The sequence below is a fragment of the Eurytemora carolleeae genome, unplaced genomic scaffold, assembly GCF_000591075.1.
Source record: "Eurytemora carolleeae unplaced genomic scaffold, Eaff_2.0 scaffold458, whole genome shotgun sequence".
Taxonomy (NCBI): Eukaryota; Metazoa; Arthropoda; class Copepoda; order Calanoida; family Temoridae; genus Eurytemora; species Eurytemora carolleeae.
This window is the reverse complement of record NW_019396377.1, coordinates 18,391-43,429: the sequence shown is the minus strand read 5'-3', so window position 1 is coordinate 43,429 and position 25,039 is coordinate 18,391. Positions and strand designations below refer to the sequence as shown.

Sequence of the window (25,039 nt, the reverse complement as noted above, 5' to 3'; positions counted from 1 at the left end):
AGAGTCTTTAAAAGTAAAGAAAACGCGTAAGAAAATCTACGCAAATTCTACGCATAAATTTGGTCAAACTCAGAGAGAGTCTTTGGAGAAACAGGCCTTTCAAAACAATTTTCTAATTAGTTCTGAAAAATCGCTACGCAAAGGAATCTTTGTCACAAACTCTAATTTTTAAATCCATATATCTTAGCAACCCAATGTTGTAGACCTTAGATATATCAAACTATGACTTATGTTATTTGAAACAATCAAAGTTTGAAATGTCAAAGGTTTACATAATTTGGTTGTAGATATAAAGGTATTAGAAAATTGGGATTTGTTGCAAAGATTCAATTCTTTTATTTAAATGTTGCAGACTGTAATTGTGTGACAAGTATCAAAGGCAGTACTTAGGATCCATTTAATTTTGATGCGGATCCGGATCCGGATTTAACATTTTTTTATACTATTTTTCTACTAGTTTGCACAAAATGATAATGATTTTTTTTACTTTATTGGATGAGAAAAAACAGGTCTAATTCAAATTAGCTTTTAGTAGAAGGAGGGCGTTTAGAATATCTGCCTTCAGGCAACTCCTTAGGTCTGATTTGAATATCTTCAGTGCAGTGAATTTGCAATGGGGAAAAGGGAAACTTCTCCCCCCCTCTCTAACTATTATAGAGGGTGGGGGTGCATGGTGGAGGTCTGAGTTAAGATTTGAGCAAGATAGAAACCTGAGACCCTGAGAATATTTTTTAAATCTTTTAAACAATTCAAAATAGGATATTTATAAGGAAAAATAACGCCATTTGAAAAATAAAATTTTGCTTGGATCCGGATCCTATATGAATATATACAAGCTGAAGTGCCTGGCGTTGCCCATGAAATTAAAAAAAAAGAATTTTGAAAAAATGAGACATTTTAGTCTTTTCTAAAAAAAATTCAGCCTATTCGGTCCAGCTGCATATTTCAATAACTTTTTACCAAAATTTCTTTTATTTTTCTTATTTTAACCCATGGATTGAACAATTTTCATCATAAATATGTATATAAATATTGGTTAAGGAATATTTATAAAGGGAAATTTGAGAACGTTTTCTATCAACAATGTGTTGAAACATCTTTTTTCTCACAAAGCGTTACAAAATACAGATTTAGGTTTCGTGAAAAAAGTTTTAAATAATACTGTCTCCAGTGTAATCTAGTCACGATATAATTTATGATATAATTTATGATATATATTCAAAAAATAAAAATATTTTTTTTTAAGGTTTTTGGATCTTTTACTACAAGATGGTATAATGGGTAATTTTGGTCAGATGACTTTTTTTCTTAATACGGTTTTTTAGGGGGGTGCACAAAAAATTTCAATGCGCTTACGCGCGCCAAAAGTGCACCCCACTAGGCTAAACCTCCACTACGCGCCTGATTTCTTTTTTTGAGAACGAATATAGAATTATCAAATGTGCAATAAAATTACCATAACTATTTTTAACATAATGATGTTACGTATTTTAATATAACTTTTTTTTAGAAAACTAGTAAAAGAGTCTATGCAACTTTACTATAAAATGGCAGGAAAAGGGGCAGAAAATATTCTCAGTATTGAAAAAAGTGATTTCAAGTTGAAAGTTGAAATTAGGAAATTATCATTAAAAATATTCTGCCATGAACCCTTCACAACTTAACTACCATAAATATTTCTAAATCTTGTGACAACTAAAATAATTTAATCAGAGGCCGAAGTTAATGATTTTGAGCCGCGTCTTAAATCCGCCAAAAACCGGTTTCAATTGAGGGCCGGCTGGAATCTTGAAACATTGAATACAATTTTATGGAACCAACCATATTTGAGCCGCGGCTTAAATTTAAGCTGCGGCTCAAATTCTTTAAATTCGGCCTCAGATCAAACATAGTTAAACCTTAAAAGAAACTTCTCTTAAGAGAGGAGGAAGGGGGGTTAGACACCATTTTCCCTGAAGCTGTAATTTCAAGTAACTCCATTTGTACTATAATAGCCATTAGAATGGATTCACAACAACATATGGTAGCCTTTAAATCTTGATCAAATGACGGATGATTTAGATATTCTAGTTTTTCCAGCTAAAAATGTATTATTTTCAAATGTGGATTTTCGGAAAGTGGGATGCGAATTTATGCATGACAGAGAGTGACGATAAATGTACGATGATATCTTCCTCATTGTTATTTAGATAAAACGTTTAATAGTACCATTGTGAATCTTTATCACTTTAAAGAGACCGTAGATGAAATTTGAAAGTAACTCTCCATTGATAAAGTGCCATTTCTTTTAAAAATTGGTTATTTTCAACTTAGGTTTCTCTGTAAAAGTGACTTGCGGATTTCTTTTAACAGAAAAGATAAAAGTTTTAAGAATTAAACCCTTTTCAAAGTAAAAACGACGATATCTTCCACATTATTGATCAGATTAAGGTTTAAAAGGGTACAGCTCTGTCTCTATAAAAGAGAGGGGGGGGGGGCAGAAGAATAGAAATAATAAGACCCCTGCAAATAATTTAAAATTGGTGAATTGATCTCAAGAGAACTGAAACTAAAGAATTGCGAGTTGAAGAAAGAACTTGATCTCGCATCTAGGTAAATAATATTTATAACATTATATAAAACAACTTATTTGTTTTCTTGCAGGTCTTGCTCTGAATTCCTGGAAGGTATTGTGGTGCAGATAAATCATAAAAGGTTTGTATGTATGATTATAGGAATCTTGAGTTCTTGCCACAAACTCAGATTTGTTAACCCCTATATATATGCAAATATATAGGGATTAGAACATTTAAATTTTTGGCTAGGCCTCAGTTCCTTTTTTTCCAAAATACAATCTAATCTCAAAGGAATTGAATCTTTGTAACAAACTCAAATTTTCCAATCCCAATATCGTTGAAACCTAATGGTTTAAACCTTTGTTATTTCAAACTTAGATTATTTGATCCAACATAATTCATTGTTTGAAATGTCTAAGGTTTACGACGTTGGGTTGCAAAGATAAAGGGATTAGAAAATCAGAATTTGTGGCAAAGACTCAATTCCTTTCAACATAAAAAACCAGTTTTCTAAAATGAATGTATATATTTTAAAGTAAAAAATAATCTAATTTCAAATAAAGAAGGAAATGTGGCCAGACCAGAACCAGTGGTGGATTTGGGCCTCTGAAGAAAAAGATTAAACATGAAAACTTCCCAGGTATGCTTTTCAGAAAAAGGAATTCTGACTACTCGCCTCGCCGCAAACTACAATTTGCTAATCACTATGTCTTTCCAACCTAAAAGTGTAAAATTTTAATATTTCAAACTTCGACTATTTGATCAACAGTGTTAGGTTAGATCTGCTTCTGAACCATAACAAGGTTAAGAATGTCTATCTCTAGTTTTATCATCTCTATAACTGTACTGCAGTTCTAGAGCACAATTCCCCCACCCCCCTATTTCTTCATACATATCAAGGTACTATTGCAAGGAAAGTTAATTGCGGTTCTGTATACTCTGTGACCTGTGTACATATTGAAACGAATTCTCTCTGGGCGGAAATTGTAAACAAAAATAGATGCATCAGTGTTCTTCTAGTATCCGAGGAGGAACAAAGTATTTAATTTTGATAATTTTGATAATTCACTTAATAGTTTCCTTTGACCAGAATATTTCATAGATTAATTTTGTGAAAATGGATTCCATGTCGGGCTTTGACATCCGTCTTGTGTTTACTTTACAGTACAATGCAGTACAAAAAATGAGTACACTTCTGAAATAACTTTCCTTGCATTAGTTCCTTGATACATATTACATAACTTGCTTTACTCAAACCAGTTTTTTCTTAATAAACATTAGTATCGCGTTAAACTAGTTTTCTGTGTACATTTGTTCTGATAATAGTCCGTATAGCCACCATCAAAGGAACTTTCACAGCTTCACTGAACGTATTCGTATGACATTTTTATTATTGTTATTATTTCTGACTTTTATTTGTTTTATTTTTATATCGCTGTAACATCTATATATTTATATATACAGAGTTAGTAATTTTTTAAATCTACGTACCATTTGCGATTTAATAAGACCAACTTTAGGTTCGTAGATCTGAAAATAACAATTTAATAGGCTCCAAAAGTTTCCAATTGGAGCAAGAGTTAAAAGTAATTAAGATAATCTCTGTTTGCACAATTTTGTATTCAATGTAAGGTTCCAGTTTATTACAGTTGAGTTTACAGTTTATTACAATCTTATTCAAAATATCCACTTTTATAGGAGCAAGATACTGGGCCTACAACATCAGGTTACTAAGTTGTAAGGATTAGAAGATTAGAGAGGGTAATTCCTTTTTTAAATTTTAATTTTGGAATAATCTAGAGGAATATGTTGAAGATATGAAGGATGTGGATATAATAAGAGAAAGTGAAAACATATTGGACAAATCTGAACCCTTGGCAAGTACAGTTCTAACACCAGGTAATTATAATTTTTTTATTTTGAAATATTTTGCAGCATTCAATTGTCAGCATTTATAAATTATCCGGTTGTAGGCGATTATATTAATATAGTGAAGACGACTTTTTATTCAAGTTTTAATTGTTAGCAAGCTTTTTTTCGAATCACAAGTTGACAAATATTTAAAGAGAAACATGGAAACAAAAAGAATTAATGACCTTAAAATTGAAATGGTTTTAACTATGGCTTCATGCATATCAAACGAAAGCTAGGAACCAATGCAATACAGTAGCAGCAAGGAATCCAGTGTTTGACCTTAATGACCTCGTACGTATTTAATTTTCTCCAAATAAATTGAGAATTCTGTTAAATATGAAAATATGATAAATAAATCAAATTGTGTTGCAATAATTCACTCTGGGTCGTAGTAAATTTGAATTCGAACAGGACCTGCCCAGTTTGTACCCGCCTGCCAGATAACAGCGTGTACTGACCAGATCCTATGACAATATTCTGTACAGTACGTCGCCCTAACCAGACTAACATACGACAAGGGTCAATTTTCTTGACATAGTTCTGTCGGAGGGCTAACCATGACAACTCCCATGGCGCGTTCAGACTTTTTACAGTACCCGGCCTAATCCTAGGCCTATTTGACCGACCCCACTGGCTTAGTCCACCGTGAATTGTAAAGCTAGTAACGTATGTATCATATAAATATGCTTTATTGAATAAACCAATCAAAATAGATCAATGACGACAAAAAGCATGTCCATGTGTTCATTTATCACTTATTATATAATGAAAAAACACCAAATCCTTAGCTATACTTCTTATACAAGCATTTAAAGACTTTAAAACATAGATAGATAATGTTCAGTAAAAATAAATTTATTTAGATGCCATGGATGCAGATGCAGACAACAATCCAATAATTCAGGAACAGTTGGAAGCACGAGACTCCATTGAAAAACTGAAAGCCGAAGAAAATATCACAGAGCTGACACTGAAAAACTCCATTATCTCAGAAAGTAATATTTGGTTACAAAAGGAAAAGGAGGAATTATCAGCGTTTGTTGATTCAATCAAGAATAAGTTGACTGAATTCTCATTAAATCTACCAACTCATACAGCTGGAGGGGTGTTCAGGAGGAACAGGAGAGGATGGTTTAATTGCCCAGCGCACAAACCTGATCAATCAGAACAGGGATTTAAAGCAAAACCTGGAGAAAGACCAACTTGTAAATAAAAGTGAAATACTTAAGAAGAAGATTGATGAACTAAATATAGAAAAACAATGGAGAAAAACAATTAGTTCTGTGTGGAGGTTGCAAAGATCAAAGAAGAACTAAATGAGTCAATCAATCAATAAGGCTGTTCTTATCAACCTGATCAACCAGAACAGGGACTTGAAGAGAAGTGTTACAACTCTATCACACGTCCGCTCTTCCTGTTACCAGGAAAGATCTCCGTGATCAAAGAGAATAGAATATATATTAGAGTGGAATTTACTAGAAAAAAGTAATCCCATATTTTTCTCTTTTCATGTTATCCTTTTTTCTCAGATAATTGTGTCGCTTTTGAGATAAAAGGGTAGTCAAAATCCCTTCTACCACCCNATAAATCCAGGTAAATAATATTATGACGTTATTGATGATAAACAACATATAAAATGTGTCAATTTAGGTCTTACTCTGAATTCCTGGAAGGTATAGTGGTGCAGATAAATCATAAAAGGTTTGCTAAAATTACAAATTGTTATGGTTTCTAAATCTAATTTTAAATAAATAAGGAAATGTAGTGAGACCACAGACAGGAATGATCCTCCGATAAAGAAGATTAAACATGAATCAGGTTTGTTCTAAGGAAATCTTTTAAATTTTATTTCTTAAACTCAAAAACTTTATTTAGAAGAATATATTGAAGATATGAAGGATGTGGATTTGGTGAAGGATATTGAAACTTTCAATGATAAATCTGAAAACCTGACAAGTGTTCCAACAGCAGGTAATATTCCCATCTTTAAATAATGATTTCTCATTAGACAAAATCTTTAGCTAAAAGTAAAAAAATCCGCAATCAAATGTAAAGATATTTGTAAAGATATATGCAAATAAAGATGAATGTTAAAAAATAAAAAAATATTAATTTCTACTTAATAACTTTAAAAAATAAAAATCTTGAAGATATTATGACAAGTCCAATAGGTTTGATGTAAAAAATTTTAGTATTAAAGTAAAAAAAACTATTTAAGATGAAAGCAAAGATGATGAAGGAAAGTCAAAAATCCAGGAAGAAAAAGAACAAGAAGCACAAGATTCCAATGAAAAACTGAAGGTTGAGAAAAGGAACACAGAGCTGACACTGGAAAACTCTGATCTTTCAAAAAGCAATATTAGGTAGAGATGGGCATCATTTGAACAAACAACATTTTTGAGAATAATTGAAATTATTCCTGAAAAATGGTATTGTTCAGAAAAAAACTATGGACAAACGACTTGGATCGTTCATAGAAGTGAAAAAACAATAGTTGTTTTTCAAAACAAACGAAAAAAATATAAACGATTTTTTTAAAAACGATAGTATTTTTACTGAATTAACGGTTTTTTTCGTAATAACTTTAAAAAACTGAACAACCGATTTTACTTTACAAATGATTATAGTAAACAATCGTTCAGGGAGAAAACGAACGAAATAGATGGAAAATGAACGATCATTTTTTGAACGAACAAAATCAAGTTTTTGAACAATTGAAAAAAGCCGAACGCGCCCATTTCTAATATTAGGCTACAGAAGGAAAAGGAGGAATTATCAGCAGTTGTTGATTCCATCAAGAATAAGTTGACTGAATTCTCATTAAATCTACCAGTTCCTACAGCTGAGGAGGGGAGTTCAGGAGATACAGGAGAGGATGGTTTAATTGCCCAACTTACCAACCTGATCAATCAGAACAGGGATTTAAAGAAAAATGTTAGTGAGTCACAGCAGTTAGTTCAGGACCTGAAGAAAGATAAGCTCAAAGATACAACTGAGATTGCAAGACTAAAGGGGGAGTTACAGAAGAATGAAAGTGACTCACAGCAGTTAGTTCAGAACCTGAAGAAAGATAAGCTCAAAGACACAACTGAGATTGCAAGACTAAAGAAGAATGAAAGTGACTCACAGCAGTTAGTTCAGAACCTGAAGAAAGATAAGCTCAAAGATACAACTGAGATTGCAAGACTGAGTAATGAGCTAGTGACAAAAAAGAAGGTTGGTGAAATGGAAACCCAAAAAAAAAGTCTTCAGGCTATCGGAAGAAAATACGGAGTAAGTCCTTCATACTCTCCTACAAGTCCTTCATACTCTCCTACAAGTCCTTCATACTCTCCTACAAGTCCTTCTTACTCTGCTACAAGTCCTTCATACTCACATTCAAGTCCTAAATACTCTCGTAGAGGGCCTTCTTACTCTCCTACAAGTCCTACATACTCACATTCAAGTCCTAAATACTCTCGTAGAGGGCCTTCTTACTCTCCTACAAGTCCTTCATACTCTCCTACAAGTCCTTCTTACTCTGCTACAAGTCCTTCATACTCTCCTCCAAGTCCTACCTACTCTCCTTTAAGTCCTAGCTTCCTACTCTAATAGAAGCCGATTTTACTCTCCTAGAAGCCCTTCATACGCTCATGGAAGACCTTCTTACTCTCCTACAAGTCCTTCATACTTACATTCAAGAATTAAATACTCTCGTAGAAGGCCTTCTTACTCTCCTACAAGTCCTACATACAGCGCTGGTTCTCCTTTATACTCCCCCTGATTACATTTCCGGCTTACTCCTTCAATATTATATCAAAGGGTTCCATTGTCATTAAATTGTGATCAATATTTGAGAAAAATGCTTTTGCTTTTATTTTGGATTTTATTTTGTATTTTTTTCAGAAAACTTGCCAATTGTTGGTCTACACAACTTTGGTTTAAAATGACTGGTAAAAGGCAGAAAATATTAGATGAAGTGATTTCAAGCTGAAAGCAAAAATTAGGAAATGAACAATAATTATTACAAATGTCTACCTTGAAAGTGTGTGTGAGGGGGGGGGGGGTTATGCTTTTTAACTATGGGTGTTTGAATTTTTAAATTTAAAGAGTTTTGGCAGAATTTCAGGCTCATAGGTCTAAAACCAGGACTGCAATTGACTCTTTTCTTCTATAAACATGTCTGTATTGGTATCAAAAGATAGGTCTGGAGACAGTGATTCTGAATACGTTGTCAATTTGAAAATTGACGTTTTGTATAATTTTGGTCTCAAAAATCATTTTTTTTTAATTTATTTTATTATCAACGAATTTTTACGTTTTTGAAATGTCTGAATTCAGTGTTATAATCCGGATACCCATATTGATTTTTTTATATAGACTTTTTTGTTGCTTGTATTATTGAATTCAACCATATATTTCATAAAAACTGGTTTCCGGTTGGCAATTTCAATTTCGAAGGAACTGTCATTTTTTAAATGTCACTTTAATGTCTATATTAATAATAGTGTCATAACTAATTCTTTTCTCAAAGAGGTGAGTGGAGTATTGCATGTTTTTAATAAATTGTTCTAAATTGTTGTTTCTCTAGAAAAGGTACTTCAGATCTCTGCAACATTGTTAATCAAATAAAAGCTGGGAATCGGACATTATGGATATGGGAATCATTGTTAATCAAATAAAAGTTTAAAGGGTACCGCTGGGAATCGGACATGCCAGTACCAGACTGTAAATGGAAGCTCACTTGAAGTTACATCTGCAGTCACTTGATAAGGACCAGATCTGTGGATAAAAGTCATTATAGATTATTAACCCTGAGAATACAAGTTATTTTAAATTGTTGAATTGTTCTCCAGAAAACTGCAGCTGAAGATTTGGGAGTTGGAGAAGGAGCGTGAATAAGCAATCATGAAATCTAGGTAAATAATATTCATGACAATATTTATAATAAACAACTTCTAAAATGTTTTATAAAAGAAAATATTTTTAAATTGTATTACTAAGGTAAAATGTTGGATGTGCATCAGCCTTGCCACTGGGCTGCTATACAGTATTCGTGAATTATTTTTATTGCAAAGTTTTTTATTTTGTTTTATTTTCAAAGCTAAATATGGTTTAAATTAACACGTTTCATTTTTATTCTATCCTATTATAAAGCTTGGTAACTAGCCACCACTACCATAGGATGATCACTTTAAGTATTTTATCCGATAGTTCAAAGAAGGTTTTTTGGAGAGGATTTTTCTTGCCTGGTTCATTGGATCCATAATTTACCAGATTCTTATTTCAAAACAGAACTGGGATATATATGTATTGCAGTAATCCGTCCACAGGATGATGATGAAGAAATCTTCTATGGCCAACTACGAAAGTAGAACATATTCATTTAAGCATAATATGTTTCAGCCCAGAATAAACCTGTTTTAGAAAAAAAGAGAATAATGAGAAACCACATACAAAAAAATGAAAATATTTTTTGACAAATCCAATATCAATTGATAATATTTTTAGTAATAAGAATATATTTAAGATGAAAGCATAGATGATGATGAAGGAAAGTCAAAAATCCAGAAAGAAAAAGAACAAGAAGCACAAGACTCCAATGAAAAACTGAAAGCTGAGGAAAAGATCCCAGAGCTGACACTGCAGTATTAGGTTACAGAAAGAAAAAGCTGAATTAGCAGCAGTGATTTATTCTATCTAGAATTAATTTGACACATTTTCAGCAAATGAGACAATTTCTGCAGCGGAGGAAGTGAGTTTTCAAGGATTAAATCACCCAGCTTACCAACCTGATCAATCAGAACAGGGGACTGAAGAGGAATTAAAGTGACTCGCAGCAGTTAGTTCAGAACCTGGAGAAAGATAAACTTAAAGATATAACTGAGATTGCAATCAGGGGCGGATACAGGATTTAAGTGAGGGGGGTGGTAGATTTATTTTGGAACAAAAATATCCAGATTCAGGAACCTAAAGACGCACCGCAGGCGAAAATTGTTTGTAAAATATTTTTTTTTTCTGTTTTGCACTATGTTTTCTTTCCCTTAAGTGCTATTGAGGAACTATTCTGAAATCTCAGGGGGGAATACGCCCCCCCCCCTGAATCCGTCATGGGGTGCAAAGGTCCTGCCGCCCTCCACCCCTGTATCTACCCCTGATTGTAATACTAAATGATGAGTTGATTACCACAAAGAAGAATATAAGACACTCCACTAAAAGTATGTAAGGTTCTTAATTTGGTACTCTACCCGATCTTGAAGTAAATATCCTGCTTGTTCTCCAATTGGCTCTTCTACCAGATCTTCAAGTAAATCTTCAACCTGTTTTCGAAGTGTTGGATCTGACCGTTCTTCTAAAAAGTCTCTCGTTCGTTCTCTGAGTGTATTCTGTTCAATGCCCAATGCTAATATTTGTATCAGTCTGACAATTTTTTTAGAATTTTCATTCTTTAATTTTTTACAGGACTTAAAAATTGTTGGTTTATCCAATTTTGATGAAAATGGCAGAAAAAGAGGCAGAGAATTCACTTAATGAGGACGCACGTAACACACAGCCAACATCAAATAACAGGAAATTTAACAATAAAATTAGATTTAGAAATATAATTTCGTTAAATTGCAGTTTTTAATGTTTTGCAGAGGGCATTTGATTGGTTTTATCAATTTTCTTTTCGTCTGATGATTTTGTAAATGAAAGTTTATTTAAAAAGTTTCCTATTGAAAAGGCGCACACGCCTGTTCAGCGAGTACAGCATCATTAAAAAGGCCCATTTACTTCTAGCTGTCGTTTTTATTTGTATTCCTTGACCATTTTTTTAATAGGAAAAGTGTCAAGAATCCATTTTTTAAAATTGAATACAAATATTACCATAAATTGATGCGTAATTTATGATTCTGACTAGGGTTTCCAGCAGAAAAAACTTTCGGGAAAATGTGGACATTTTTTCGCATTTCGTTCGCTTGCGAAAAATGCGAACATTTCAATCTGTTTCGCGAAATAAGAAATGCGAAGATTTCGCGAAAAAAACATTATGCAAAAATATCGCGATAAAATACAGAATTTAATAAAAAAATGTACAATTTTTGCGAAAATTCATTAAAAAATACAACATTTCGACGCATATTCTGCGAAAAAAAAATTCCAGGAATTTATTCCGCTCGAAATATAAAGCGACCTATTGTAAAGATTTAAACACAACTAGGAGACAATTCATACATTTGCTTGTAAATTATTAATACTTTCTCAATCGTTAGAATCACTTTCTTAAAACATAACATAAAATATACTACGGAAAGAATAAAAATAATTCGGAATATTTTAAATTCACCCTGTAAAACAACTATCTGGCTGGATTTTCGTGAACGTATGTGGACGACAGAAACTCAGAAATGTAGAGAAGTCAAATTCTTTTCATCAAACTTAAAAAAAATTTGTATTTTTTCGCGAAACGTTTTGTTCGCTGGAAACACTGATTCTGACATAATATTTCAGACAATCCTTTCTTTTAGTCAGCTAAACTTTCTTTTGATAAAAAATTACTAATGGTACAGTTACACAATAGACATACTTATAGATTTAGAAAAATGGTAAAATTGGCCTAATAGCTTACATAGAGACTTGGAACTTGAGAATCAGGAGTTAAAAAAGAAACTTGATGAAGCGCTTGAAACTTGTAGGTTTGTATACAATTTTAATAATTAATTTCTTTTTCAAAGCAACCGTTTATAAATATTCTTTATATTATTTAGAAACAGTTTTTTTTAAAATCCTAATTAGGAGCTCTCGAGTTTATACCAGAGAAATAGAGTTAGACAAGACAAAATTAGAAGAGATACTAAAAGTAAATAGGTAAGTATTTGAAAATATTTTATTTATTTTCGTGAACGTACACAATTTAAATAATTGGTACAATTAAACAGAAGAAAAAAGAACTATAAGAGAATATATCAAAAATGAATACAAATTCAAGAAACAAAATCATACTGTAATTAGGTCGTGCATATAAAATTAATAATATCGTCAATCTCAGCTTGGTCAACTCCATTGATAACAATCTTATTGTTTTTTTGCAGAAATTAATTCATTTAAAAATGGAATCCTCCATTCTTCTTCCAAGGGTATTTCTTGAAATATCATACAATTTTTTACAATACGTTTGTCGATAATATTCAAATCTTTGTTGCATTTGTCTGCAATATTTCTCAGATTTTTTGCAGTTACTGACCTTTGATCAAATTTTAAAAGATTTATCAAAAGTCTGATACAAATTTTTGATGAATTTTCTAATGAAGAAATGAATGAAACAAATCTACTGCAGAACATGGTCATTAAATGAGATGACTGAGACACTGGTTCGATAAAATATCTATGACAAGTGTTTGGTAATTTAAACACAATTCTAACTGCAGTGTTCCAAGACGAATAAATTCTAAACACATCATTCGAAAATAAATTCCATAAATTGGATCCATATATGCTCGTTGCATAAAGGTTATATAATTTAATCAAAACTGTTGAATCTGCAAAGTAAAATTCTTGATTCAGGGAATGAATTTTAGCAATAAACTGTCCACGTTTCTGATTTATATCACGAGTAAATGAATTATCTGTTTGTAGCGTGCATCCAATATGTTTTACATGATCAACATATGGTAATGGTACATCATTAAGATAAATGGGCAAAATGTTTACAGTATCGATCGGATATTTTGTAAAGATTATACACTTAGTCTTAGACTTTTCAACTACATTGTTAGTACTAAATTTCATTGAAAATAAGTTTGCAAATTGTTCACATATCTTCTAGAGATGTCAACGATAGTGTAACGTAACGTAAAATGTACGTTTTTGTACGTTACGTCACAATAATGTGTAACGTTTGTATATATTCTATATAACGTAAACGTTAAACGTTAACGTTATAGGAGCTCATACCTAACGTTAACATTAAACGTTAACGTTAGAGGAATATACACCCAACGTTAGCATTTTGTGGAAATGTAACGTTATTTTTCTAATATCTACAATTTTTTTGGCCATAACGTAAAGAAATGTTTTGTTTCCAAGGGGAGCTTGAAAGTCTAACATTTGAAAAATGAATTGTGATTTGATTGAATATCGTAACGAAAGGATTTCTATTTCAAAGTTCAACTTATAAAAAGTGTAACGTTGTATAACTGAAAAATGCATTACTGTTTATGAAAACGTTTTGAAACGTTTTCCCTTACAGTATAATGAAAAATTCAACGTTGCAGAAATGGGTTATTATTTTAATAATCAGGAAATGAAAGTTTTTAAGAGTATAAATTTCAATAATGTAACGTATAACATTAAAAAAAATGTAATTCTGTAAATCATAATGTTTCATAACTTTTCTCTGAATACTAAATTGATTAGTCTAACGTTAGATATATGTCTGATGAAAATGTTGTTCATAAAACGTTAGACTATGAGGGCTGAGTTTTAATTTCAAAAGTGTAACAATAATTCTGTCAATCAAAACATTTCGAAACGTCTCTAATATATCAATGTAAGAGATTCGACTGATGATTATAAGAGCAAAGACTTATGGTTTTTCATTTCAAGTTCAAAGAAAATGAGTTTATGCCAAAATTCTAATTTTCATTTAATATATCTTTGCAACCCGATGTCATAGACCATTAATATTGAAATATACAAGGTTTAAACCATCGGGTTGGAAAGATAAAGGGATTAGTAAATCAAAAAAAAAAATTTAAGTGTAAACGAGTTTTTTTGTAACATGCTATTAGTGAAAATTCAAATCTTATAAATGTTTCTTGGACATCTTGTTTGATAAAACCCACTAAAACTCTGGAAAAGGAAGACGACATTAAGAAATTTTACATATGCATTTTCTGTTATAAAGCAAATGATTTCCTAATTGTAAAAAAATCAACTTATTTAGTGGAACGGGTCTGTGAACAAACACAATTGCTGGGTTTCATATTTATTTGACTAATTGAAATCATAACTTCAGTTGGCATGAATCATGTTTTAGGTTGAAAAATTTAGAAATGTAGATACTAACTAAAATGCAATAAAATTTTATCAATTGGATAATGCGTGTTATGTCTTATTCATCAATAGATTTTTATGAAACTTTAGAATAGAAAAAAAACTGATTTTTTAATCGATTTTTTTTAAAAAGAAAAAATTGTTAAATAATTTTATTTCGCATTGTTTGCACTTGTCTTACTATATTTGATATTTTTACCCCCAAACATGAACTCTGAAAACATTTTCATTGTGGTCTGTAAATTAAAGCTAATGCCGCTTTTTTACTCACTTTGTAAAAAAAACACAAAAACTAAATATTCGCCACTAATTATAATTCTCTATCTCTACATCTTTGCAAGCTGGTGATATTTCAAACTATGACTTCTGTTAGATAAGATAGTCTAAAGGAATTGAGTTGTTCACAAACTTATATTTCTAATCCCGATATCTTTGCTACCCAATATTGTAGACCTTAGATATTTTAAACTATGAATTCTGTTAGATAGAAAAAAAGGGTCAGTCTGCATTGCGTAAAAAAGAAAAAATTAACCTTAAACTAATCTAAAATAATTTAGAACCACTGCTCCACATGCAAAAGTGGTTTGCCTTGCCGAATTTTAACTCATTTAATGAAGTGTCCCAAAACATGTCTATTTTTTAAACTCGTCAAATAAACGATGATAATTTCAAGTGATCTTCCATTTAAAGAGGGCCATGCTCGATTCCCAATGATAATGTGTAAACTTTTATCTGATTGATGATTTGAAATTTAGGAGTGTTTTCCATAGGGTTGAGAATTGACAATTTAATATTGGAGATATCGCCGTAAGGCCAAAAAATATTTCAAAAGATAAATATGATACATTATTTTCTTGGAAATTTCATGCTAAATTCAGATTCGACAACCATTTTTAAATATATTAAAATCCAAAGAAGTTATGGCCAAATAACGGTACTAAATTCCAGTTTTATAACTTTTTAATGTTTTTGATGAGTTTTTTAGCTGTAACTCACTCAATTTTTATTTTTTTAAACACTTTTCAGATTTGAATTTAGCATTGAATTTCCAAGAAAATGATGTATAACATGAAAATAAAAAAATAAAATTTTTGTTTGTGGTCTTACGGTGAAAACGCAGCGACTTCCGGTGGGCGGTTGGCTCTATTCCAATATTGATCACCCCTACTGGACATGCACTCCATAAATGGAAGGTCACTTGAAATTACGTCTCTAGTCCCTTAAAGACACACTTTGAGTTGAAAGTCTAATGCTTAAAACTTTCATTTACAAATTTTAAAAATCGTTAAAAATAATAATATTATAACATCTTTATATTGCATAATGCATACACATTCTCTAAAAAGGTTAACAATACAACAGCAACATACAGTTAAAAAATGTAATTATCACGGAAAAAATCTTGCAATGCTTTCATTTAGAAACAATATTATTTTAATAAAGTCTAACGTTAGAAACATTAAGGCTTGAACAACGCAACGTATAGAACATTTTTTTCAAATCTTTCTTAGAAATTAAACGAATAAACAGTTTTGATTGTCAGTTGTAAAAAAGTGAAACAAAAAAGTTTTCACAATAACGTTTCGATAAATCGTAACGTAAGAAAAGGTGCATTTTAGTAAAATTTCTAAACGTAATTAAAAGAGTTTATATTGGAAAAGTTAAGATAAAACGTAACGTTATCAAAAAATATTCTTTTGGAGCAATGAGTGATCCCATTTATCGTATTTGAATAAGTATAATCAATTTCTTGAATATTCTGATTAATATGAGCTTGGTTCCATATTACTTGATAATTTAGATTGCTCACTGAGTATTTCTTCTAAAGTCACAGTTTAGATCACAACAAATAAGAACACTGGAAAGCATATTTTGTCTTATAATATCATTGATCTCAGCCAGAGTTTGAAGAAGTTCTTGATCATTAAAATCATGTTGAGGGTCGTTCATCAAATACAAGTTGATAAGAAGGAGTGAACTTTGTTGAAAAGTAAACTTTGTTGCCTGAATTCTGAAGTTTTCACATTTAATTTGTGAAACATATTTTGATAAACATTTCTTCCACATTGTGATTAATCCTCCCTTTGTTAACATTGATATCCTTTACAGCTGGTGTAATGAACATATTGAAGTTGTCTTCACACGACGAAATGATTTTTTCTGTATTATTGTACTTTCTGCTCCCAGAGTTTAAAACAAAGTGTTCTTGAATGCACACAATGTCGGAAAATAATTGAAGATGTCTAATAAATTCTTGCTTATCTAATCCAAATCCTCCAGAGTTATAGCTCGATACACATAGTTGATTAGTATTATTCATGGTTTCATGCAATTACATTGTCCTGCAAATGTGTAAACCGGTTCTGCATCACCGGAATTGGTGAAACCTCTCCAAGTTGCCGAACACCACTGTTTGCATTACTCATCTGTTTTGGGGCAACATATTTCTTCTTGTAATAAATATATTCCCTTACCTTCACCCTCAGAGGCCATAAAGTAGGATCCATAGCTTTATCAAGATCCTCAGCAGGAACTGATATCCTATAGCTGGATACATGTGTGTTGTCTCTGCTCTTTAGCTCAATATCTTCAACTGAAATATGTATATCACCCTCAGCCAAGTCCGCCACAATTTCTTCCTTAGTGGTTGTTTTGTGCAAACCATAGACAAAAATATCCGCCCGGGGGCTACGCATCTTTCTAGTTTTTCCCAAACTAGAACCAGTAACAACAGTTTTCTCAGTATTTCTTTTCTTTGCAGGTTGGGGCTCTGATGCAGATACTGGAGCAGATCTTTTGACACTCTCTAATCTTTCTCTTCCTTTAGATGCAGAGTAAACATTGGGAGCTTGAAACCTATTCTGTCCTGCCACAGACGCATATGAATTAGGAACTGAAGAGTTTCCATTTTTCATGATATGCTGGTTTATGTTAGACAACATATTCATCATTGTTAAATCTCTACCTTCTACCTGCTTCTCCAACCTTTCTATTCACTCAATTAGCACTTTGTTCATGGTATCATTACTTGTATTAGCCAGAAACTCTGCATCTGATACAAACTGTGGATAAGTGAAGTTGTGAGGAGAACAAACTTCAATGTTACCATATCCTGCAGATCAACCTTCCCTATCTTCTCCCATAGATCTTGGAGCAAGGTAGCTTCCGTCCTTTTGTCTGGCATCCTTCCACTTCCATCAAAGAGGTTAAACACTTCGTAGAACAGTTTTCTAGAATTCTTCAGATTTTCCAAACCAAAGGTTCTAGCAAAGGTTTCGTTTATGACAGATTTATGAGCAAACCTATCATAGGCATAGAATAGAGAAGCTATAATTCCATCAACCAGGATAATACTTCCAGAATCATCTTTGTATATTCGCCCCTGAAGCTGCATCTTATCAGCTGCCGGTTGTATGTATTACCAATAGAAACAGAGCCAGTATAACTGTTGGAGACCAATAGCTGACCAGCTATATATCACGTGACCCAGTCGTTGTTTTTTTAAAAACAGAGGTCAATAGGCCTAAAATCACAGGCAGTCACTAACTGTTTAACACCAGGCCAAAGCCCATATGTTCACAACACTTTTGTATATGTTCATAAATTGTTCAATATCACCTATTAAAACACTTTTAAACCAGAGCTCTGTACCTCTAGCGTACAGCTCCCTCTAGCGCACATGCTTACACCATTATTAGATCCAAACCAGACAAAATCTCTTAAGCTAGAAAAAGTTGTGAATAAATATTCAGAATATTTTCCATCTGTCAGTTTTAACGAATTATCTTGCTTCAATTCGAACTTTTTTTCATGTAAATAACTGATTTCCTCTTCTCTTCCTGTGATTTGGAAAGATGTATTTTTCTATTCATAGTTTTGCAGAGCTGTGCTGGTGAATACTCTTCCAATCCCCTTTTCTGTGACATGCAAATTACTCATTAAACCAATAGTACGCCATTCTTTTTTCCTTTTTTCCTCTCCTCCAGTCCTAATTTTTTTGCTTTAAATTTTTTTTAGTTTTTTGTGTGTAAAAAACAGTCCTTACCGGGTAGATCAGTCCTGTTTTGTATGTATGTATGTTCATAAGAAATGTTTATTATTAGTTGAAATAAAATGTTAAAAATGTTAAATTAACATTATTATTATGAAGCTTTATTATTCTGATTCAATGAATAAATCAAATTATTAATTTGTTGAATAAAAACAAATATAAGATCTGAATTTTTGTAAAATTCATTGTTTTAAAATTTAACATTGATTAACAACATCTTATTTTCATCCTACTTTGTATAAAGATCTCTTTTGTTCCAGATTGGGTGAAGACCAGTTTCTAATAAGTATGGAACAGCAGATGCGTCAAAGAAGGTTGGTCCAATTATATCATAATACAAAGGTGTATTAATTATAAAAGAGTTAAAGGGACTGTAATCGTAATTTCAAGTAACCTTCAATTCGAATAAGTCCAGTTCAGGTTCACAACAGTACCCTTTAACCTTCGACAGATCAAGGATGAGGGAGACCTATAAAACGTTGTATGTTGATAATTTGTAAGAAAGAGTGCAAAATCAATATTTTTTAACTTTAATAATTTATTTAATTTAAATTTTACAATATTTTTAAATATTCATAAATATTTGAGATTTCTATATTCCTTGTTCTTCATTTTTTTCTTGTTTGTCCATCCTTCAATCATACTTCGGCTAATTTTGAAAATAAAAAGAAATAATTTTGTTGGATGTCCTTGTAGTTTGCCGTGTTACAAGTAAAAACTATTTTTAAATGATCTTGTTTTTTTTCTGAGCCATCAATTTGAAATTGCTGAATATCTTGCTTTCTTTTTTTCTAAACTCTGTATAAACTTGCAACTTAATTTTTTCTGAACTCTGGATTGAATCTTTTTTTATCTGGTCACACATCTGTTTTCTGTTCTTCTCTTTTAGATCTACGCATTCTAATCCCTTGTTGACAAGGGAAAAATGTATTTTGACACATATTTCTGATTCATACTATACTTTAATTTGATATCTTGGTGCCGGAAATATCAATATAAGTATAATAGAAGGTTATTGTATGTAGGAGTAGATATCAGATGTGTTGTTTTTTCTGATCTAGGAATGTCTTGACTCAACATATCGTATGTGTGGTGCAGTCTCAGCAGCAATTAAATACACTGTTTGAAGGTTTCTAAGTAGGGTAGAAAAATTTTAGAAGGGCAGGGGGGATGTCTCCTTCCCTTCCCTAATGTGGTCTATAATCGCTGTCGGAAAAATTACCATTTTTTCTTTCTCCTGTTCGATTTTCTTTTTTTCCTGTTCCCTTTTCAGATCTTAAGTTATTATTATTATGATCATATTTATAAAAAAAAATTTAGAACACAGAACAGGAGGACAAACAGAGGAGGGTTTGAGCTTACAATTAAAAAGATGAAATTTGAAGGTGAAATGATAACTTTTTAGAGTTCTTTCCTCTCTTCAACATTACATTTCAGGAGAATATATTGAAGATGTGATTGAGGTTGAAGAAGATAAAGGTATCGATGAAGAACTTAAGAACACAGAAGCTCATGGAATCGGTAAAGAATCTAAAACCCCAGTGGTTAATCAAACAGGTATTATATTATAAGTAAGTCTCAAATATTAAAAAAATAATGCTAATCTGATTTAGATAATGACAGCAATAATAAAGAGCAGAAAGAGAAAAATCAACGGGAAGAACAAGACTTAATTTCAAAGCGGAAAGGAGAGTGGGCTCAAAAAGTAGAAAAATACCATAAAAGGAGGCTAGTTCTGGCAGATAAAGCTGCCAAACAAAGAATTCGAAGAGCAAATCAAAAGGATTTTGTAAAACGTCTTAAAGCATGTAAAGAATAGGCATGTTGAATTTAATAAATTCAAAGAAAATAATTAACATCTATATAGTTATAAACATCAAAGTTTCTTACAAAATTGTTACATTAAACTACCTCCCTAAATATGTACTTCACATCCCCATATAAAACCCCTTGTTCCCTTTAAGTTCCACTACTTTACAAATCGTTAACTGTGACAAATGCTTAAGATTTGGTGATTGGTCACCATTAAAACTAAAGATCTACAAAATTCTGCACACTGCAAGATTTCAGTCATTTATCTTATTCAACATGAAAAGCATGGCGTCAGCAAAAGTCTTCTGCAGAAATGAAAAGATTATTATAAATTAAAGTTTTAGTTTGGAAAGTATGTCCAACAACTTATATTACAAATGGTAAAAGCCAAACTTTTGCGAAAACCCTTTTTTGGAAAAATAATCTGGTTAATAAAAGTTTATTAAATTAATATGTTTTTGTTAAAGTTGATATTTAAGATCTTTTAAACTTCATAATGGCTTATATTAATCACACTTATGTTTCAGAGCACTGGCAATTTTGCTTGAAAATGGCAGAAAGAAATGCAGCAAAGACAAAAGATAACTCAAAGCTGAAAGCAAAAATCAGGAAATTTAACAATGAATACGATTTTCAAAAAGCGTTTGCAACAGGTTTAGTTAAACATTTGGATAATTTTAGCAATAAATAATTTCTTCAAAATATACTTTGAATCCAAAAAACGTCAAAACGGCTGAACAGAGCGGAGCCATCTTTTTGTGGCAACTCTCATCCCCCGGGGAAGGGTTATGAATGGTTAAAGATGACACATTTTTCCCCGTAAAAGTGTCGACATTTATTATTTTTGAAAATGCGCAAATTGAAAACAGAAAAATTCATTTTACAAAGAAAAATGACTGTTTGCAGTGCAACGGTTAACAGTTAAAATCATTACTAGAAAAGGGGCTCGGAGCGCTTTGAAATCAAATCTGTATTTTTTAAATGTCCTTAATCTAATTAAAAACTAAAAGTTTAAACATTCTGTGGCTAAAACTTTTTGCCGGGACAGCGCTGCGCCAATTCAACTAAACATTAAAATTGAAGGATTCTAGTTTAGTAGTTTATTTCAGGGGATACATGTACTATTTAGGAAATTTACCAAAAGATATTTTAAAAATGATTCAAAGAAAAGGGTTGTTGTGTCCGACTACTTAGACAAACCCTCAGGGGAAGGGAAAGTGATTTTGTATTGTTGAATTAATTTCTAGAAAACTTGAACTGGAGAATCGGGAGTTGGAGAAGGAGCGTGATGAAGAGTCTAATAAATCCAGGTGAATAGTATTATGACATTATTGATGATAAACAACATATAAAATGTGTCAATTTAGGTCTTACTCTGAATTCCTGGAAGGTATTGTGGTGCAGATTAATCATAAAAGGTTTGAATTAATTTATTTGTAATTTTTATTCATAATCAGATTTTAAATAAAAAGGAAACGGATGGGGACCAGAACCAGTGGTGGAGTTGAACCTCTGGAGAAAAAGATTAAACAAGAATTCTTCCCAGGTAAACTTTTTATGAAATGGAAACTTATTACTCGCCACTAACTACAAGTTTTCTATCCCCTTTTATTCAAAAGTGTAAACTTTGATATTTCAAAACTTCCGTTATTTTATCTCACAGGTTACAGAATCAAAAGTTCTTCGAAAATATAAGGATTGGAAATGTGATTAATTCCTTTGTTTATTTTTCAATTTTAACTTGTGAAATAATCTAGAGGAGTATGTTGAAGATATGAAGGATGAGGATATAAAAAGAGAAAGTGGAAACATATTGGACGAATCTGAACACTTAGTAAATGTTCTAATACCAGGTAATTCTAATCTTTTATTCATCACCAGAAATTAAGTCATTGCCACACACTCCAATATTTAAACCCTTATATATTTAGAATATTTCAAACTCAGATTATTTGATTTAACAGATTCATAGTTTGAACTACAACATTTGATTCCAAAGTTACAGTGATTAGAAAATTAGAGTTTGTGGTAAAGACTCAATTCCTTACTAGACTGATTGAAATTTTTGTTGTCTAAAGTCTTATTTTCTTTTTATTACGAAACTAAGGATTTAGTATATTGTATCTTAACGACATTAACAGGTTAAAGAACTAACTAAAATTTAATTATAATATTCAGTTAAAACAGACTTGTTTATAGATGCCATTGCTGATGATGAAAACAATCCAAGAATCCAAGAACAATCTGAAGAACAAGACTCCAATGAAAAACTGAAAACTATGGAAAAGATCACAGAGCTGAAACTAGAAAACTCTGTTATCTCAGAAAGCAATAAGAGACTATTGAAGGAAAAGGATGAACAAACAGCATTTGTTGATTCCATCAAGAATAAGCTTAAAGAATTCTCATCAAATCTACCAATTCCTACAGCTGAGGAGGGGAGTTCAGGAGGAGCAGGAGATGATGGTGTTATCACCCAGCTCACCAACTTGATCAACCAGAACCAGGACTTGAAGCAGAATGTAAGGGACTTAACACAGTTAGTTCAGGGCTTGGAGAAAGATAAACTGAAATATTCAAACGAGATTGCAAAACTAAATGATGAGCTAGCGGCCACCAAGAAGGATATTGACGAAATAAACAACAAATATGAAGAATTAAATTTGAAGAACAAAAATGAAGAGCTAAGGAGCAGTCAATTAAATAAACTTCTCAATTCTAATACAGAAAAAAATATCTCCTTAGGTAAAACTAAAGAAATGCTTGAAAGTAGGAGAGACAGTCTCAAGCTTGTCCTAGCTACCACAAAAAAGAATGTTGAGAAATTAAATGAAGATGAAACAATTGAAAATTTGACAAAGGAAGAAGAAAGCCTGCAGAATTTGAAGGGAAACAGTTGTGAAGACATATTAGCTGAAATTGATAAAGGTTTAAATGAACACAGGACATCATGTAATCTTCAAAAACAAAAACTAAGAAATGCTGAAAATGAATTATGGTGTTTAAGAGAATCAAATAATATGCTGAAAAATGAAATATCCAGAATGGAGGAGGAAAATGAAGAGAATGAAGATGATTACGAAGATGAGTATGATCTCACCATAGAAAATCTGAAAAGAAGTAATAGTGACCTGATAAATCAACTGAATAATTTTGCAAACTTTTGTGCTCAAAAAGATGCTGAAATCAAGGACCTACGTACCAGATTGAAAAACTTTAAACGAAAATACTTCAGAAGATTTCAGCCCCATTGGACCAACTGACTGTTCTTTTCAACCCTGTTCACCCAGATTTACTTGGATTGAAGTTTTAGTCTGCAAAGAAGGAGGTTGAAAAAATAAATACCCAAACCAAGTTTTTCTCTTTTTTTCTAATGTTTATTGATGTTCTAAAATGTCAATTTATGCATTTTTATTAAATCTAAATCCAAAACCTTTCATTAGATACAATTACAAATCATTTTCATTCCCAGCTTTAACTTGAATGGGTTTATAGTTGCTGACTGCTGTGGAGTTTCCATTTTTTGACATTTGACATATTTTTCAAGACTTCAACATCTAAATCTTAAAATTCCATCTTAACCCAAGAAAGATACTTGTGAGTTTCTGATTACTTGACTTGCAAAAAATTATGCTGGTCTGAGGGTTAAATTATAATACTTTAAAAAGTAAGCCTCTATAATTAGAACCATTTCCATTCATTGGATTTCAAAATTTAAAAACTTTTTTCTTAGAAGCTGATCTAAAAAGAAAGCAAATTTTAGACAGGAATGTCCAATTTTTTTGGCAAACGCACAATTTGTTTTTGCACATTTTTAGGATTTCTCGATGCGAATGGCAAGGCCAGTGGGTTTTCAAAAATGTGATATTTGTCATAAATTATGCCTGAGGAATCGCAACTTAGAAAAAGAGGGATGGGGGTCGGGGGAGTCCTATGGCCACTCACCCTAACCCACAGGATGTTTTGTGAAAATAGATGGAGTCAAGAAAAGAGAAACGTAATTGGTGTAAAGTCTCAAAATAGATAATTTATAGGAATCCCTCGCAGGGATTTTTAAAATTCCATATTAAAATAGATTTTTCAAATAAATGAACCTATTATTTCCTTATCATGGCATGGATATCAAATGACCGTTAAGAAATTTTAAGATGAATGGTTTACTTTTTTAATGTTATTTAATTTTTTTATCAGAAAACTTGCAAATGGTTGGTCTTCACAACTTTGCTAAAAAATGGCAGAAAATATTCTCAGTATTGAAAGGCGTGAATTAAAGTTGGAATCAAAAATTAGGAAATTAACAATAATCATTATTCAAAAATAATAACTCTTAATATTTGGTCACCAGTAATAAACGATTAAATCAGACAAGCAAATGTCCAACTTTAAAAAAGCTTTTAGAGAAAAATTTCATATTTTTTAAGTGACCCTTCTATAGAATGGCATGTCCGATTCACACAGTGGTAGCCTTTAAATATTTGTCCTTGTTTTTTACCTAAAAATTGATCATTTTAAATTGTAGATATTCTAAGAAAGAAAATTGGCAGAATCCAACACTTTCAGAGACGGTTAAACGACATATCTTCCTTATTGTTATACAAATTAAAGTTTAAAGGGTATCATTGTGAATACATCATTGGAGGTTCACTTTTATACTCACGTTAAGAGGGTAGACTGGTTGATCAAAATATTTAGA

The 25,039-nt window shown here is 31.6% G+C and overlaps 3 protein-coding genes and 1 long non-coding RNA gene across 7 annotated transcripts; all 4 read left to right on the top strand.

The window, feature by feature from the left end:
* Window positions 1-2,393: 2,393 nt before the first annotated feature.
* On the top strand, window positions 2,394-6,045 carry LOC111702027 (uncharacterized). Its single transcript, XR_002765331.1, has 5 exons — window positions 2,394-2,592; window positions 2,644-2,694; window positions 3,119-3,195; window positions 4,356-4,454; window positions 5,333-6,045. It is a non-coding gene; the product is annotated as an uncharacterized LOC111702027 (long non-coding RNA).
* Window positions 6,046-6,086: 41 nt separating this feature from the next.
* LOC111702025 (muscle M-line assembly protein unc-89) lies at window positions 6,087-8,325 on the top strand. 3 transcript variants are annotated; one of them, XM_023473548.1, is made up of 6 exons: window positions 6,087-6,170; window positions 6,226-6,287; window positions 6,345-6,440; window positions 6,688-6,832; window positions 7,220-7,873; window positions 8,172-8,325. In XM_023473548.1, exons 1-6 carry the CDS (start codon window positions 6,106-6,108, stop codon window positions 8,230-8,232), a joined length of 1,083 nt encoding a protein of 360 aa, XP_023329316.1. In that variant the 5' UTR covers window positions 6,087-6,105; the 3' UTR covers window positions 8,233-8,325. The 3 variants fall into 3 exon arrangements, with proteins under 3 accessions (XP_023329316.1, XP_023329315.1, XP_023329313.1); XM_023473547.1 differs by having other exon boundaries at window positions 6,360-6,440; window positions 7,220-8,325; XM_023473545.1 differs by having other exon boundaries at window positions 7,220-8,325.
* Window positions 8,326-9,302: 977 nt separating this feature from the next.
* Window positions 9,303-20,372, top strand: LOC111702026 (uncharacterized). Its single transcript, XM_023473549.1, has 8 exons — window positions 9,303-9,367; window positions 9,979-11,018; window positions 12,053-12,124; window positions 12,225-12,296; window positions 18,795-18,848; window positions 19,855-19,919; window positions 19,972-20,091; window positions 20,148-20,372. The coding sequence occupies exons 2-8, from the start codon at window positions 10,942-10,944 to the stop codon at window positions 20,351-20,353; spliced, it is 666 nt and encodes a 221-aa protein (XP_023329317.1). The 5' UTR covers window positions 9,303-9,367; window positions 9,979-10,941; the 3' UTR covers window positions 20,354-20,372.
* A 469-nt stretch (window positions 20,373-20,841) lies between these two features.
* On the top strand, window positions 20,842-24,629 carry LOC111702024 (60 kDa neurofilament protein). 2 transcript variants are annotated; one of them, XR_002765330.1, is made up of 7 exons: window positions 20,842-20,955; window positions 21,594-21,656; window positions 21,714-21,764; window positions 21,819-21,892; window positions 22,104-22,199; window positions 22,546-23,674; window positions 24,538-24,629. XR_002765330.1 is itself a non-coding variant. In XM_023473544.1 (6 exons), the coding sequence occupies exons 1-6, from the start codon at window positions 20,843-20,845 to the stop codon at window positions 23,607-23,609; spliced, it is 1,461 nt and encodes a 486-aa protein (XP_023329312.1). In that variant the 5' UTR covers window position 20,842; the 3' UTR covers window positions 23,610-24,522. The 2 variants fall into 2 exon arrangements, 1 of the variants encoding a protein (XP_023329312.1); XM_023473544.1 differs by lacking the exon at window positions 24,538-24,629 and having other exon boundaries at window positions 22,546-24,522.
* The last annotated feature ends 410 nt before the right edge of the window (window positions 24,630-25,039 follow it).